This window comes from Perna viridis, chromosome 10 (genome assembly GCF_037379345.1).
Source record: "Perna viridis isolate PV_CMFRI_1.1 ecotype Kerala chromosome 10, ASM3737934v1, whole genome shotgun sequence".
In the NCBI taxonomy this organism is placed as follows: Eukaryota; Metazoa; Mollusca; class Bivalvia; order Mytilida; family Mytilidae; genus Perna; species Perna viridis.
Window position 1 is genome coordinate 10,334,762 of NC_142454.1, and position 14,833 is coordinate 10,349,594.

The 14,833-nt window shown below is 33.0% G+C and overlaps 1 protein-coding gene across 4 annotated transcripts; it reads left to right on the plus strand.

Moving 5' to 3' along the window:
* The first annotated feature begins 1,345 nt into the window (after positions 1-1,345).
* On the plus strand, positions 1,346-14,172 carry LOC148604485 (uncharacterized). 4 transcript variants are annotated; one of them, XM_088550057.1, is made up of 5 exons: positions 1,346-1,620; positions 3,502-3,572; positions 3,734-3,845; positions 5,983-6,035; positions 12,451-14,172. In XM_088550057.1, the coding sequence occupies exons 1-5, from the start codon at positions 1,529-1,531 to the stop codon at positions 12,567-12,569; spliced, it is 447 nt and encodes a 148-aa protein (XP_088406183.1). In that variant the 5' UTR covers positions 1,346-1,528; the 3' UTR covers positions 12,570-14,172. The 4 variants fall into 4 exon arrangements, with proteins under 4 accessions (XP_088406183.1, XP_088406182.1, XP_088406185.1 ...); XM_088550056.1 differs by having other exon boundaries at positions 1,483-1,620; positions 5,974-6,035; positions 12,451-14,171; XM_088550059.1 differs by having other exon boundaries at positions 1,483-1,620; positions 12,564-14,167.
* Positions 14,173-14,833: the final 661 nt, after the last annotated feature.

Below are 14,833 nucleotides of genomic sequence, written 5' to 3' on the forward strand. Positions count from 1 at the left end.
AAGATACTGTTGCGTTGACCGTTCTATATTATGGAAGGCAGAATGGATCTTAAGCGATACGTAGTTATCTTTCCATGTTTCGATTTTTGAGCTGTACATTTGGCAATAGCAAATTCACCAGATCCAGACTCATTTATCAATGATCCCCCTCGTTTCCTTTCTATAACAGGACAACTTAGAAATTTTAACGGCCCTCAGTCTCAAGTGCTTACACAGAATCATCTACTAACAATGAAAACAAATATAATTTTGCCCCACCGGGAAAGTTAGTAAGACCAGATCTGTATGTCGGTAAGCGTTGGCGTCGAATTCAGTATCTTGGCAATGAGTTTTGGTATATATGGCGTCATTGATATCCTAGCAATTAACAGTCGAGAGAGAAAAATGGGTACAAAATACGATATTTAGAAGTTGGAGATGTTTTTAAGATTCAGGATGATAATCAACCGAGAAATACCTGGCGTTTGGGCAGGATTATCGAAGCTCGTAAGGATGATGATTGTATCGTAAATGTAAATGTAAACATTTTTATATTTTGAATTTTCCGGAACTAGATCGGAATGAAGCCCTTGATTTAGTATCATCTTTTTACCTTGTCTGCTGGCATAAATTTATGTGCTAGGAAATTATTTGTTTATGCACCGCTTGTGAATCCAAAGAAGCATTTCATCTATATTTTTGTAATAACTTTCATTTTTTGGATTAATTTTGTTATGATATTTTGTGAAATTGTGTGATTGATAGTGCCGAACAGAGACCGACGTGTACTTTGTGTAATTTTGTACATTTTCTACATAATTGTCTCTCAATAATTTTATTCTCTATCGCCTCGGCGGAAGAGTATTTAGGGTAAGTTTTGACCTGTTGACCTCTTGTAATCCTTTGAAAGAGCATACAGGAAAAGTAAATTTTTATACATATTATTAAACGATTCGAAATCTGAGCTGTATGTGTATTACACAGAATCAATATCGGACTGGGTTATTTCAGAATACTTTAGTTTAAGTATATTTATCCCGATGTTATGTTCTTGTAGTTACTGTTATACTTTGACCAGTGCATAACATATTTAATAATTCGTTATTATTGGTTTTGAACAGTCATTCTTTCGGGTATTATTTAGAAAATAAAGGATCGAGTATTTGTTGCTGAGTCTACTGTGCATTAATTCATTAATTAAGCATGCAACTGTTTAGGGTTAAATTTCAGGAAACTCCTGTGGTTATCTTTCTGTGAAGAAGGAAACGGTTGATGATTCTATATATAAGTGTGTATGCATTTGAATAATCCAATGATCGAAATTAATTTCTTTTATGCATTTGGTTTCAACAAATCATTTGGAATTTGAATAAAATCAAAAATAACTTTTTCAAGAGGCGGGGAATCAACCATTTCATGTATGGTAAACATTCAAACCGACAACTTAATCAAATGCCTTTATTGATTAAAACAAAAAAAAAGATAAGCATTTTATGTATTATTTCCGCACACAAGGGGAACAATTTCCTGATCAAATTGAACTTTCAAAATGGTTATTCGTTTAATGCGATTGTATATATTTCTTTTCGCTATTTGTTGTTCCAGAACAGACGGACAATCCAATGTTTGCTCCAAAAGAAGGTAATCTTGTTTTACTGTTATTATAATTTCCATGTATACAGTTGACGGTAGTATTTGAATCGGTTAGCTTATTTCATTTTGTATATTTAATTAATGGAAACAATCAATGAAATATGAGCTGTTTACAAGAAAATACACCCTACATGTAGACAGAGTGTACCGGAATGCAAAGCGTAACCTCCATTTTTTATTTCCTAAGAATCCTTGTTTTCTATTATGTGTATTGGAACTTGATATTGCAAGTGTGGGAAATATATTAATACAAGAGTTGACAATTAACATATAAAAGCTATATGACAAAAAGATAAATTTTAGTTCTCATTGGGGAGTGGTTTGTCCTTTTATGGCCATTTTTATATCTGGCAGGATTATCGAATAGATGTTGCAAGGTACCACCAAATGATTTTCAAAATACTTCGAAGATATATAGTTCGATTAAAAGATTAATTCATTTCCTCATAATATAAATGTAGATAGGCAAAATCGTACAGAAAATGTTATAAGCTCCCGAAACAGTCTATGATTATTGAGAGAGTCAGAATATCCATTTGACAGATTCGGCGAACGCCTCACCCTCCAACATAATACACTGGCTGTATAAATAACAACAGACGGTCATCTGGGAACTTGTACATGGGCTGAAAGGTCCCCCATGTACCCCCACTCATCACCTTCATGTTAATTTTCAAATACATTTATACCTCGTAATACCAAATCAATTTTGTCGCCTAAAATATTCTGTTTCAGTTTAAGTCTACTGGGTCAAAGAGCCAAGATTTTCGTGACTCACTTGTTTGAGCGTCTAAGTCTTCTGGGATAGCATCTGTGAAAAACCTAAATAAATATATGTATCATCATGTAGCCCAGTCTCTCAGAATTACGAGTTGCTCATTTGCTTTTGTTACTTTGTATGTATGTTACTTTATGTTCTTTGTTGTGCATGTCTGTTTTCCATGTAGAAGCCTATTTATTAGAATTATAGGGCGATGTAAAAAGTCTGTGTAGTCTCGGCAAGCTCCGGCATAACATATGAGTTGTGATATGAACACTCCATACGGAGACGCTGACCGGATGTTGCCACAGATGATTGGAAAGTTGACCATTCTAAATGAAAAGTCATCACGTTGGTCAATAGTTTAAATTCTTGTAAAATTGCTCTCTCCAGATTATGATTGTGTGGTTACCATGGAAATACTGTAGTTCCTATGGAATCTATTGTGTTCTCAGGCATAAAAATATTTCTTATGAACGATTAATTATTTGTTGTTATCTATAATCTTGTTTATATTTATTCACACTTTACTGAACAAATGATAGATACATGCTAAATGTATCATAAATATGGTGTCTATAGAAATATTTTTTGTCATAGCTACTAGTAACTTTAAATCCATACTAGTTTTCCCCTGGAATTGATTTCTGTGAAAAAACGAGTTTATCCAAGATTCCAAAGTCAACAACATTTTTTTAGGTATTGATGTGAAACAATATACAAGGAAGACAAAATACTGAACCGTTTGTTTGAGGACAATGATAATGCTTGTTCTAAGGTTATGATACGGAGTATCGAAGTTGATAGTAAATCGAAGATTAGCTTTTATCGATAAACCATGCTTAGTACAAAAACTTTGAAATTTACAAGAACACTGATACCACTGACATAACTGTCTCAACCTGCCAATGATGCCCACGAATGTTTTCCTACAAGAATAACAACTGATTGATTGATTAAAAACCAACATCAGGCCAGACCTCTTAGTACTCTTGATCGCCAGTAATGATAAGTGGTGCATCCTTAGGGCCAATTATTCACGGATCCTGTGTCAACACGGTGTAACGTTGGAAATTGTAAAATTATTTTACATGATGTCTCTTTTACAGGAAAAATGGTGAAAAAGAAATAAAGATATATTACTGTTGTCGTCCTTTCGTAGAGACACAGGGAGTTTGTGGTAAGTTAGCGTTTTGTAACCTATTTGTACATTGGTTCCTGTAATTGTATTAGTTTTGTCTTCTGTTTAGTAAGGGTTGTCTTTGTCGTAATATGTTTTTGTTTTAATTCATGAATTCGTTCACACAACTAAATTAATTAACATATGACTATTTCTTTAAGGGTGTCCGTATGGTCAAACATATAAACAAGAAATGAAATTCTGCCAAAATTGCTCTAATGGATATTATGGTAAAGATTGTAAGTTATCCTGCAACTGTCAGCGTAATGAAAGGTAAATATCTATTTGTTTCGTGATCTTAGATTCGTTCACTTTGAAATATGTTCCGATCTGCATAGATGTCATTTATAAATTTTGTCTTCGGGAAATACCTTTACTTGGTTTATTTACTTTATTTACTATTATCTCTTGCTAGTACTATTTCGTTTCCATTAATTAATAAATAAAACATGAGATTATATATTATTTCCATTCTGCAAAATGAATAAATAAATTAAATTTTGTATCTTTTTACACGCATTTTTCAAACATACCAGCAAATGGAATGCTTGAACTCGGTTAATTGCTTTGATTTACGTCTTATCGTCTAGGCACATCCACAAAAAAAACAAAAAAAAAAACAAAAAAAAAAAAAAAACAAAAAAAAACCAAATGTTGCATTTGAGGCTTAAAAACGGTTGACAAGTTTACAATTTTAATTTCATACAAAGTACTTCATACAATAAAGAAATCTTATTGTTACTTGATTGTGGACAGTATAATATTCAAAATATGGTTAGAAAATAACAAAATGGTAATGAACGTATTTCTCCTAGGGAGACTACAATTACATTATTAGGCAAAAAAATTAATTGTCAATTAAATGTATACAATATAAAGAAAGTTCCACTGCGATTTATTGTAACAAAAAAGTTGTCCATGAAAAATACCTAACAAACTAACGAAAAAAGGGAACTCTAAATTATTCACGCTAAAGTCTTTTCATCTTCATCATTTACATAACTAATATAAACAACTGGCTAACGAATGCAATTAAAAATAACCAATTTTTTGTCCGATATCTGGTGCTGCATAATTTATTTTGATATTTGTTTCCAACATTTATGCAAGATTATTACAACAATCTAATTATTGCAAAGATAGACTTAATAAAGGCACTTAACTTAAAACCTTACAGCGACCAAAGCAAAGTGGCACATATTCTCGTAAAATGAACAATCATTCGGCAAAAGGGTAGAATAACTGCTGAACAATACTTGTGAGTTTCATCAATCAAAATCCTCTTTAAACCTTTGATATCTGCTATACTTTTCTTCTTTCGTTATTGATTACGATTAATCAAAAACTATTTCAATTATATTCAAATCACAGTAAAAATGAATACTATTTAAATAACATATAGCCAAGAGGGTGATAGAGCAGTTTGCTACCCCGAGACAATCCATGTCATACAAAGGCGTATTTATTTTATTATACTGAATGTTCCATCTTCATCCTTTTTTAAACTAAGTCTTACCAGTAGGTTGTGTATGTTTGTCTTTGTTTGTATTTTTAAAATTGTAATTCTTATTTTCCAGTTATTTCAAGAAACTGTAAACGTCAATTGTGGATCACAATCCTTCTGTGATCTTTATTCAATGTATCGTTTCCATGCTGACAAACAGAGTTTCAATAAGATGTCTTTTGTATTGAGTCCGTTTTTTTTCTTTTTTTTAATTTGTTATGCCTTTTTTCTGTTTCAAGTTTTTTTTTATTTAGTAATTTTATCCAATTTACGAGGCAGAATAAACAATAATAAAAACAAAAACAAAAATGATCTAGAATTAATGAAGTATATGGAAATTGAACTACAATGACAAATTCTTATTTGAACACAATCTTTTTTCAGTTCCAACCTTAGTTACTTTTTAATTTGACAAGGCAATTATAAATGTTTGGGTACAAATTTAGTAGACTTGGTATCATACAAAAATATATATAAATATATGTAAGTCTGCTGAATTTCATTTATTAACCGGTATTGGTACGCAAGCTGCTCATATCGATTCCTTCAAACGCAAAAGTTATTAAGATTGAACTGGAATCTGTTTTTATCGGAGCCAGTTTACCTTTTCACGAGAGGGTAATAGACAAAAACTTATCACCCTCTGAAACATGTGATAGAGCAGAATGTCACCGTCGTATTGAACAAGTAAAAATTCAAAAAATGACATGAAGTGTAATAAACAAAAAGTTAGCCACAGGCATTACAGGAAGTTAATTGTATATAATTTTATCTTTCCGTTCCGGGACGGACAAACATCTCTAAATTTTCCCGAGAAAGCTTATTAGTGGTTGTTCAGTTTTTGTTTTTTAATGTATTTGTGTATAAACAGAATGTATACTTTTTATTGAATCCAAGGTTTTTCAGATGTGATTTAAAGGATGGCTGCGTGGACATGTATACAACCACAAGGGTTTCAGGTACATGTGTTTTTCTTTTGTTTCCTAGAAAAGATAGAATTTTACAAATTTAGTTTAATTTTTTTATAAATCACTATAACTTTATTTGTATTACTGATTAATAAGTATATAATTTATATACTTATTTGAATTGATTGTATTATACTTACAATAAAACTAATCTCTGGTGACATTTTTCTTTTACATATGAGTTAAGATATATTATCTCTAAAAAATACGGAATCGAAAGACAATAAAACGTTTTCTGGTTTCAACGAATTGTACACGTTATAAAATATCTAGTTGTATTCAGCATATTAAATTATCATACCCCTCGAATGGTTCACAAAATATGTGTCTAGATAAATTGGTGTTAATTTTCACCTCTTCTTAGAGAAAATATTTTTTGACAAAAAGTCAATCATGAAGCAAAAATCAGTAGCTTTCCAAGGTATAAAAACAGACAATTGTATTAAAATTGGTGTCAAAGTGTAATTGAAAAAATGTACAAAAAAATGTGTACAGAAAAAAGTTTGAAAAAAGGTTTTAGCGCATCCATATCTGTTCAGTGTTGTCATCTACTTTAGCCGTACAAGCGGAAGAACACCATCATTAATTTCAACCAGAAATAATTTGAATTACAGGGTTAATAGAGGCCATCCTCCACTATTATTATTTTTGTAATAATTTACATTTCCAAGTAATAATCTGCTGGAATATAGATAAATAAACGCATGACAAAGGAAATTAAAGGAACTAAAAGGTAAATAGAACGTCCATTCTAAACCCTTATCGTCTAATGCATGGTAAAGTGGTAATAGAATCCGTAAACAGACTGTTTCGGCGACGGAGTAAAGAATAAAACCATACACCTAACGATTAAGCCTCTGGTAGGGTAAAATCATGAAGATATTTCATGACTGAGGCCGTCAACCTGGACTGGCTCCCGAATACCGACCTCAAGATGTGGGATCTTGTAACAACATAATTCCTCTTTCAGAAGCCGAATCGTAAGAAGTCTAGTGTAGTACAAACATCTGCGTATGAGTTGTGTTATGAAAGCTCCATATGCAGGTGTAGAACGGATGTTGCCACAAATGATAGGAATGTAGACTGTGTGGAATGAAAAGTTTGTCGTATAGTTCGGTCAATAGATTTTCTTTACAATCGATATCTTCTATATGTAGGTCAGGATATGTGGCTGAATTCACAGTTTCTGAAATAGTTTTTATCTGAAGTTCTTTGGGTTAATGCAATGTATTAAATTCCCGAAACCAGGATTGTTTCACGATAATACGTCATCTATATAGCAGGTAATAAGAACAAAGGATATAGCTAAACGATATTCCATTATTTGTTTCAGATCAGCTTTAATGTTAGCCTTATTAGAGTAAATTAATTTATAGCAAGTAGAAGGCCACAATTTGTTTCCGTTGTAACGCCAACAGTTTGTTGAAACACATGTCCACCATACTGGTAAAAAATCTCATAATTTTGAAAATATCTTCTTCGGTATATTTGGAAAATGGTTCTGAATCGTTTATTACAAATTATGAGGAATCTCTTCCAAGTAGTCTTTGTAGGAGTAACAACGGTGCATACTACTTTTTTTAATTTTAACTAAATATTGGGAATAGAATGTAGACATCCGTTAGCAAAAACGGGGAAAGAATGGAGACAACAATTTGCATTGGTTTAAATGTAATTTAACACTTTTACGCTAGACTGGACCTGGGAAATATATTTCTTTATAAAGGAAATAAGAAAATAACATTCAGCATAAAGGAATGTACGAGATTGACTACACAAATTGACCGGTGGGGATGAAATTAATATGCAAATCATTAGGTATGAAAATAAAAGTGGGGTGCTTACGACTGTAACATGTTTTATAGTAGTCATACACTCATATATGACGTATTGGCGCTAGGGTATCATGACTTTCTGTGAGATATTCTCTATCACGAGGTAAAAAAATAGGATTATTTGTTGGTAAATACAAAATCCGCAACACAAAGACAACCAAAAACCTTCCACTTGATCGTCGCCACCCGTTTAGGGATTGGTCGAACATTAAATACATATAAAAAACATGGATTTATTATCTTATATAGAACTGGTGTTGGAAAATGTCTCTTTGCTTGCAAAGAAAAAAGAGATTATAATTCATACAAAACAGCAAGATTAAAAGGGCATACGCAGGTTGCCTAAAGATTAAACAATAGAAACAGTGCGAGGAATAGTAATGAATGGTAGAGAGACAGCAGGTTGAAATGTGAGAAGATAACCGTAGAAAGACTTAAAAGAAGAGACGTTTACCACCTGAATATAGGTTCAATAAGTGATGCATATATGGATAAACAGACGTTGCATGGTTTGTTGCGACCGTGCCAGATAATTCTGTAAAGGCACTGCACTTTTTAAAAAAATATATTAGGAGGATAAAACCAGGGACGAAAAAAAAACAACAACATGAGAATATATTACTCGGAGAACTAGGTAATCACCAAAGACATGAAGTTAGGTAAGGATCACAGAGAGGAAAAATGGCTTAATTTTGAAGTATTTCAAGTAATTTCAACTCGACATAGACAAACACTCCCAAATGTGTTACGGTTATTAAACATGTATTGCGATATGAACTTGTTTGTGTGAATTACAACGAGGCAAGTAATTTTCAGTAAGAAATCATATACAGTGATCATTTTCATCGGACCATACCTTCAGGACCGCACCATGAGGAAGTAGACCAGAAAAGTGTAAAAGGGTAAGATACCACCAAGTCAAAAACAAATCTCGAACCTTTTAGAATGCGTAATAAACAAAGCATAGTCACGTTCAATCCAAGCCTCCCTGATTAACAATAAACATGGGGTCCAACAAATAAAGTAAAAAATGTATGCATTGCGGATGACGCGGATAAGCAAGAGATAGACTTTCTCCTGCAGACGAAGGCCAAAAAAAAAATCCTGCAGTAACATAAACTTGTGACATCTAGCATTGTATTGTGCAAAGAAAGCTCAGCCAACCTTAAGACAGAAAAAAACTAGGTTGCCGGAAGAAGAACAATACCTTTAATTACAATTTCAAACAACGAGAAACTCCTTTGAGATCAATGCTTAATGCAAATGGTTCACAGAGAAGTTCAAGTCTAAATTGGGTGCTACCTTTAAGATTGGTTATCTATTCTGTTAGACGAGATGATGAAAAATTATCCAAAATTGAAATTTGGCACCCGACAGCAGGATATTTTACCCAGTAAATTATGCAACTGGGTTGACCAGTCCGACAAGCAATACACATAAGATAATCGAAGTTAAAGCATCCACCATCTGGATCATTTTGTCAATAGCAAGAAATTGACGAAGACGCTGATACTATATATTAAGCAAGAAGTATAAAATATAACCCAGATCTTCAGAAAGATACCAAAGCAATTAACGTCTAAATCGACATCACAAACGGATGAAAAAAGAAAAGACAAGAAGCTTATTTAATAGATCTGTAATGTTAACTGTTCTATAGTGAGTGATAATTGTAACTTAACCGGCAAATATAGGGGCCACGACATACAAAACGGAAGGAACCTTAAAAACAAGACGTGCAATCTCATACTCATGTTTTCTGAAGGGTATTCCTGAACGATAGTCTTCTACAGGTAAAACACTAAATTCATCGGGGGAGAATAGATTACCTGCATCCTAAGTAACGAAGAGAAGCTTAATTTGCTCAGCATGAAGATTCAGGTGAGTAAATTCACGTACAATGACAAAAAGGTCAACCAAACCTCTTTGAAAATTTTTAACTTCTATACTCTCAGCTGTCAAAAAGGGTCTGCAGTCCTACCACAACACTTGCTACTCCCGTAGTGGAATTAATGCTATGTGGATCATAAAAAAATTCGAAAGATCTTTTGGAGACAATCAGTTCAAGACTATTATCAGAATATAATAGCACTAAAAGTTGTGCTTTGTTAACACTGTATACTTCTATTCCCATACTCAGTTACAATCCCGGCTTAAAAACATACATCGTTGCTTTTTCCAAAAAGATGGTACCCATAGATACAAATATATAGTGCTTGAAAAGAGATTCCTCACATTTTGTAAGAAATAATTCTAAATCATCTTCCGAATATATTATAAAATGCTGAATTTTTAATCGACAACATAATTGTCCAGTGTGGTGGACGCATTTTTCAACAAACGGTCGGCATTCCAATGGGAACAAATTGAATTGTTCTCCTCTACTTGCTGACCTATTTCTTCACTCTAACGAAAGAATATCGTTTAGCTAGATCCTTTAATCTCAGTTTTTGTTATATAGATGACGTATTATCTTTAAACAATCCTAATTCTGGGGATTTGATACATCGCATCTACCCCAAGAACTTAGATAAAGGAAATACCGGCACTTTGAAGTCAGCCTAATATCTAGAGCTACACTAAGAGATCGATGGTAAAGGAAGACTATTGACCAAACTTTACGACAAACGTGATGACTAAATTCAGAATTGTCAACTTTCCTTTCATCTCTGGCAACATCCCTTCATCACCAGAGTATGAAGTGTTCATATCACAACTTATACGTTATGCCAGAGCTTGCCGAAACTACGCAGACTTTTTGTATCGCGCTAGAATCCTAACAACGAGGCTTTTGGAAAAGGGTTATGTTGCTACTACAAGATTGAAGTCATCACTAGAAAGGTTTGGTCGTCAGCATGAACTGGTGGATAGGTTTGGCATGTCTTTTTGCACCATGAAAACTAATTCGTTCAGTGTGTCAAAGTTTTCCATTCCGTTTTCGATTACCCTGAACTTGACTTTTTATGAGCAATTCGGCAGATGTTACTAGAAAAGCAGAAGACGCTCACTCTACCTGTGCCCCTGTCCATGCTCTCAGGTTTTAGTTACGTCCGAGTTGTTCATTTACTTTGTATCTTTGAATGTGTTGTTTTGGTTATTTTTATGTCCTTTGTTGTGTTTTTCATGTCTGGTCTTTCTCCCTGAATTTCATTCGTTTGATGTCAGCTAGAATATTGGTTCACTTAATCATTCTCTCATGTTGGGATAATTATAATAAAATACAATACATTAAGTTAAAGTCCATCTTAAGAAGTTGAAAAGCATACAATAGTAATGTGCAAAATGGTCGAAAAAAATGTTGTAGCACTCGTCCATATTCTGTCACACATTTAACGAATTAGAATAAACTTTATGAAATATTCATAAATTCGATATTTTTTTTAACAAATAGGCTCTGTTTTGAATGACAACTGAAATTCATGCAGCCAGCAGACGGACTTTTGCTTTCTTTTAATAAGCACTTTAATAGTCATAAAGATTCTGTTTAGCGTTCTTCATTTAGATATTACATAGACTATTAAATTAAAAACTCGACGATATACATATGCAAGTCACCATAGGATTGAACAGCTATTTTCGGTCGTTCATGCATGTATGAACGGATCTCGGAGCTCCCAAACTCAATGAACGGCCGAAGGCCTTTCATGTAGTATTTGTGAGTGGAGAGATCCATTCATACATGCATGAACGACCGAAAATAGCTGTTCAATCCTTATAATTCTATCCGACAGACAAAGTTACCCTTTTAGAGCCTCAGTCAGTCATATTGATACACTGTGTTTATGTTAAAGCTTCAATACACAGACATTCCTTTGCACACATAAGGGAGCGCGGACGAATATTTACACATAAAAAGTGGTAAAGAAGTGGTAGTTGGCATTACAAATACGAGATGAAACGGGAATAAGATTATTAAGGAATTACAACAAGGAAGAAGGAAAATAACAATAAGGTGTTTTCAAGGGTTCAGTCAGACTCAGTTAAAAGATTCTTTCCCTGAGCTGAAAATTACTCTCTATAAACAAACTTGACCAGTAAAATCAATGTGCATGTATATTATGCCGTTCAGTTCGTTGCCACACTCTTTCAATCTACGCAGCCGCCATATTGGTTTCAAGTTGACTGGCGTTCATGCATGTATGAACGATCTGGCGAAGTTCATGCATGTATGAACTTTCTGGCTACGACGTTCTCGACCAATAAAAAACGGTTATAAGTATGAAGAAGTTCATGATTAGAATTATACACAAATGAACAAATAGAACGTACACGAATAAACGTAAAAATACCGTAGTTTGTGATTTAGTATTTGGTCATTATTACGCTTGTAACCTCTTTAGATTCTTCAATGCAATAAACAGGATAATTGCATATAAAGAAGGTATTATGGATAAAGTAGCCGCCTTGGAAAGTGATATTGCCGTGGGCAGTAAATTAATGTTTTGTGATATTAGCCACTGTTGTTATGGCTATATAAGCAACTATTGTATAACATCTGTCCACAGAAAATCTGTGCATCATATTAACGGGAAATGAGAAAATACGTCACCAAATTAATGTTTTTATTGTAGGATGTTTCTGGATCACAAACACTTTCATTTATGCTAGTGGTGCTTTAGGAACTTTTCTTCTGATTACAATTTTGATTCATTTTGCAATATATCGACGAACACAATCATTTCAGAGGTGACAGATCTAAAGAGCGTATTCAACCAACAAACAAGAACCAAGAAAACCATGATCAAGAAGATGAGATTGACAATCAAAGGCTACAACTAGGTATTCAACAACAGGTACAAACACAAGACGGAAATAATGAACGGCTAAACCTAATGTCAGTAGGAACAGATAATGGAGAATATCTCATTCCATTCGTACGTAGCGTATACGTAAACCAAGAACTTCATATCAAGACTTCTTAAATCTGACCGTCCTCTGGTCATTTATGTACATATGAGCTTTTTTTGAAGAGGGGCTCGGATGATTATGCGTATTCAGTCACTAATAATGTAAAGAGTAATGTTTTTAATTCACATGAAACCACAAGTATAACAAGTATTACGACACCTACATAGTGAACAAGTTAAAGAACTAAACTTTCTTTTACTTCACACTTTGACAAATTAGCTTGTGTAATTACCTTATTTCATTACTGAAAAAAACATTTTAAATAATCTCTTAATTTTTGTTTTTGTATATTGTATTGTACCCTGGTCGTATACTGTGAATTGAAGGGTAAGGGTGCTAATGAATTGAAATAAGTGTGTTAAGTATGTCGTTACAGCAAACGTTGTACTCCAGAAGATTTATTTTTATCCCTCTTATAATTCAAAGGTACTTATATGTTATAAGATATATATATGTGTATGAGAGAGTAATCAAGGGAACCAAGGTTATAGCGGTAATCTAAACATAAACGTTTCTAGAAAAGCAGAGGACGCTTACCCTACCGGTGCACCTGGTACATGCACCCAGTTTTTAGCGGAGTCCGAATTGCTCATTTGCTTTTGTTACTTTGCATGTTTTCCATGTCTGGTCTTTGTCCCTGGATTACATTCTTTTGATTACCGCTATAACCTTGGTTTCCTTGATTACTCTTTCATTGTAAGCAAAAGTACTGACCTAAATATATATATAATTGAATGAAGAAATAAGGTTTGAAAAGAAAGGGAAAACATATTAAATTAACTAGTGAAAAAGTGGAGGGGGTGATTTTCATACATGTATATCTACATTACTGAGTTCTATCCTGTTTCATTACATGATATTTTTTGTTTTATTCTTATACATATATCACAGTGAACAAAATTGGCATTTCTTATAAAATAGATCTTAGTTGTTGTATCTAATGACAGTTGACCTTTTCATATTTTACAATTTGTTTTATGACGGTGTTTTACTACTTGCCATAAAATTGTTTCTTAAAGAACCTAGCATTGTATATGTGTTGTTTAATCATCAGTTATACCAGATTACAAACACTATTATTATCTCCACATGCAATGTTTCCAAATAAAAATATATTTTTATTGAAAGGTATGCTTTAATAACTTAATAGTAACCATGCGTCTGTGTCTTGAAACAATATTTGAACTACATTACAGTTTCATAACAAATGTGCTATTGTTTCTGCTTCTTCTCAGAAAGAACAATTTGGATTGTCTACTTATCTAATGTTATGTAAGTCATTGGTGGTGAAGATGTAAAGGTTAATAAAATATTATAACCATTGCAGTAAAGTATTTTTTGTTATCAAAACTTGCAACTTATAGTAATGTTTCACTAAATTCTGTTGGATGTGTTTTATTGATTATTTGTTTTGATGTGTGCTTCTCAGTTGCTTCAGCTTTTCTATCCAAGTAGGTACATGTTGTTCTTTTTTGCCCCATTTGTTTAAATATTTGTATTCAGTAATGATCTCATGAGTTCAATCTAAATTCAACAAATAATATGGTGCGCTTTATGATTGTATTTTCCCAACACTGTCCCTGGTTAGTGGAGTTGAGCGCCATCCATCATGTTAAACCCGCCAAATACTTTATTTGCCTGTCCTAAGCCAGGAACCTGAAGTCCATTGCTTGTCGTTGTTATTGTTTATTTTTTGTTTGTTTGTTCATTATTATTCGTTTTACGTTTGAATTTTATGGATAAAGTCGATTTACGTCGATTTCTGAAAAGTTTTAATTCGTTTATTTTGGATTCTTTTACAACTAGCTTCATGGTATGGATTTTGTCCATCATTGATGACAGTTTTTAATCTACAACTGACCACAAACTGTACTCGATAAGTGGTATAAATCATATGTGGAGTCTCAAAACTATAAAATCTTTTACATTATCTTAAATTTCGAACCTTCGTGAAATTCATGTTATTGAAACATTGACTTTATCATTAGATGCTACCTTTCCCACGATAATTTGAAAATATTAAAAGCAATCACCTATATACTATTC

Coding starts and splice junctions, on each gene's coding strand:
- LOC148604485 (XM_088550056.1), top strand. CDS start 1,529: ATGGTTATTCGTTTAATGCGATTGTATATATTTCTTTTCGCTATTTGT. Junction 3,573..3,733: donor AGAGACACAGGGAGTTTGTG/GTAAGTTAGCGT, acceptor TATTTCTTTAAG/GGTGTCCGTATGGTCAAACA. Junction 3,846..5,973: donor AACTGTCAGCGTAATGAAAG/GTAAATATCTAT, acceptor ATTGAATCCAAG/GTTTTTCAGATGTGATTTAA.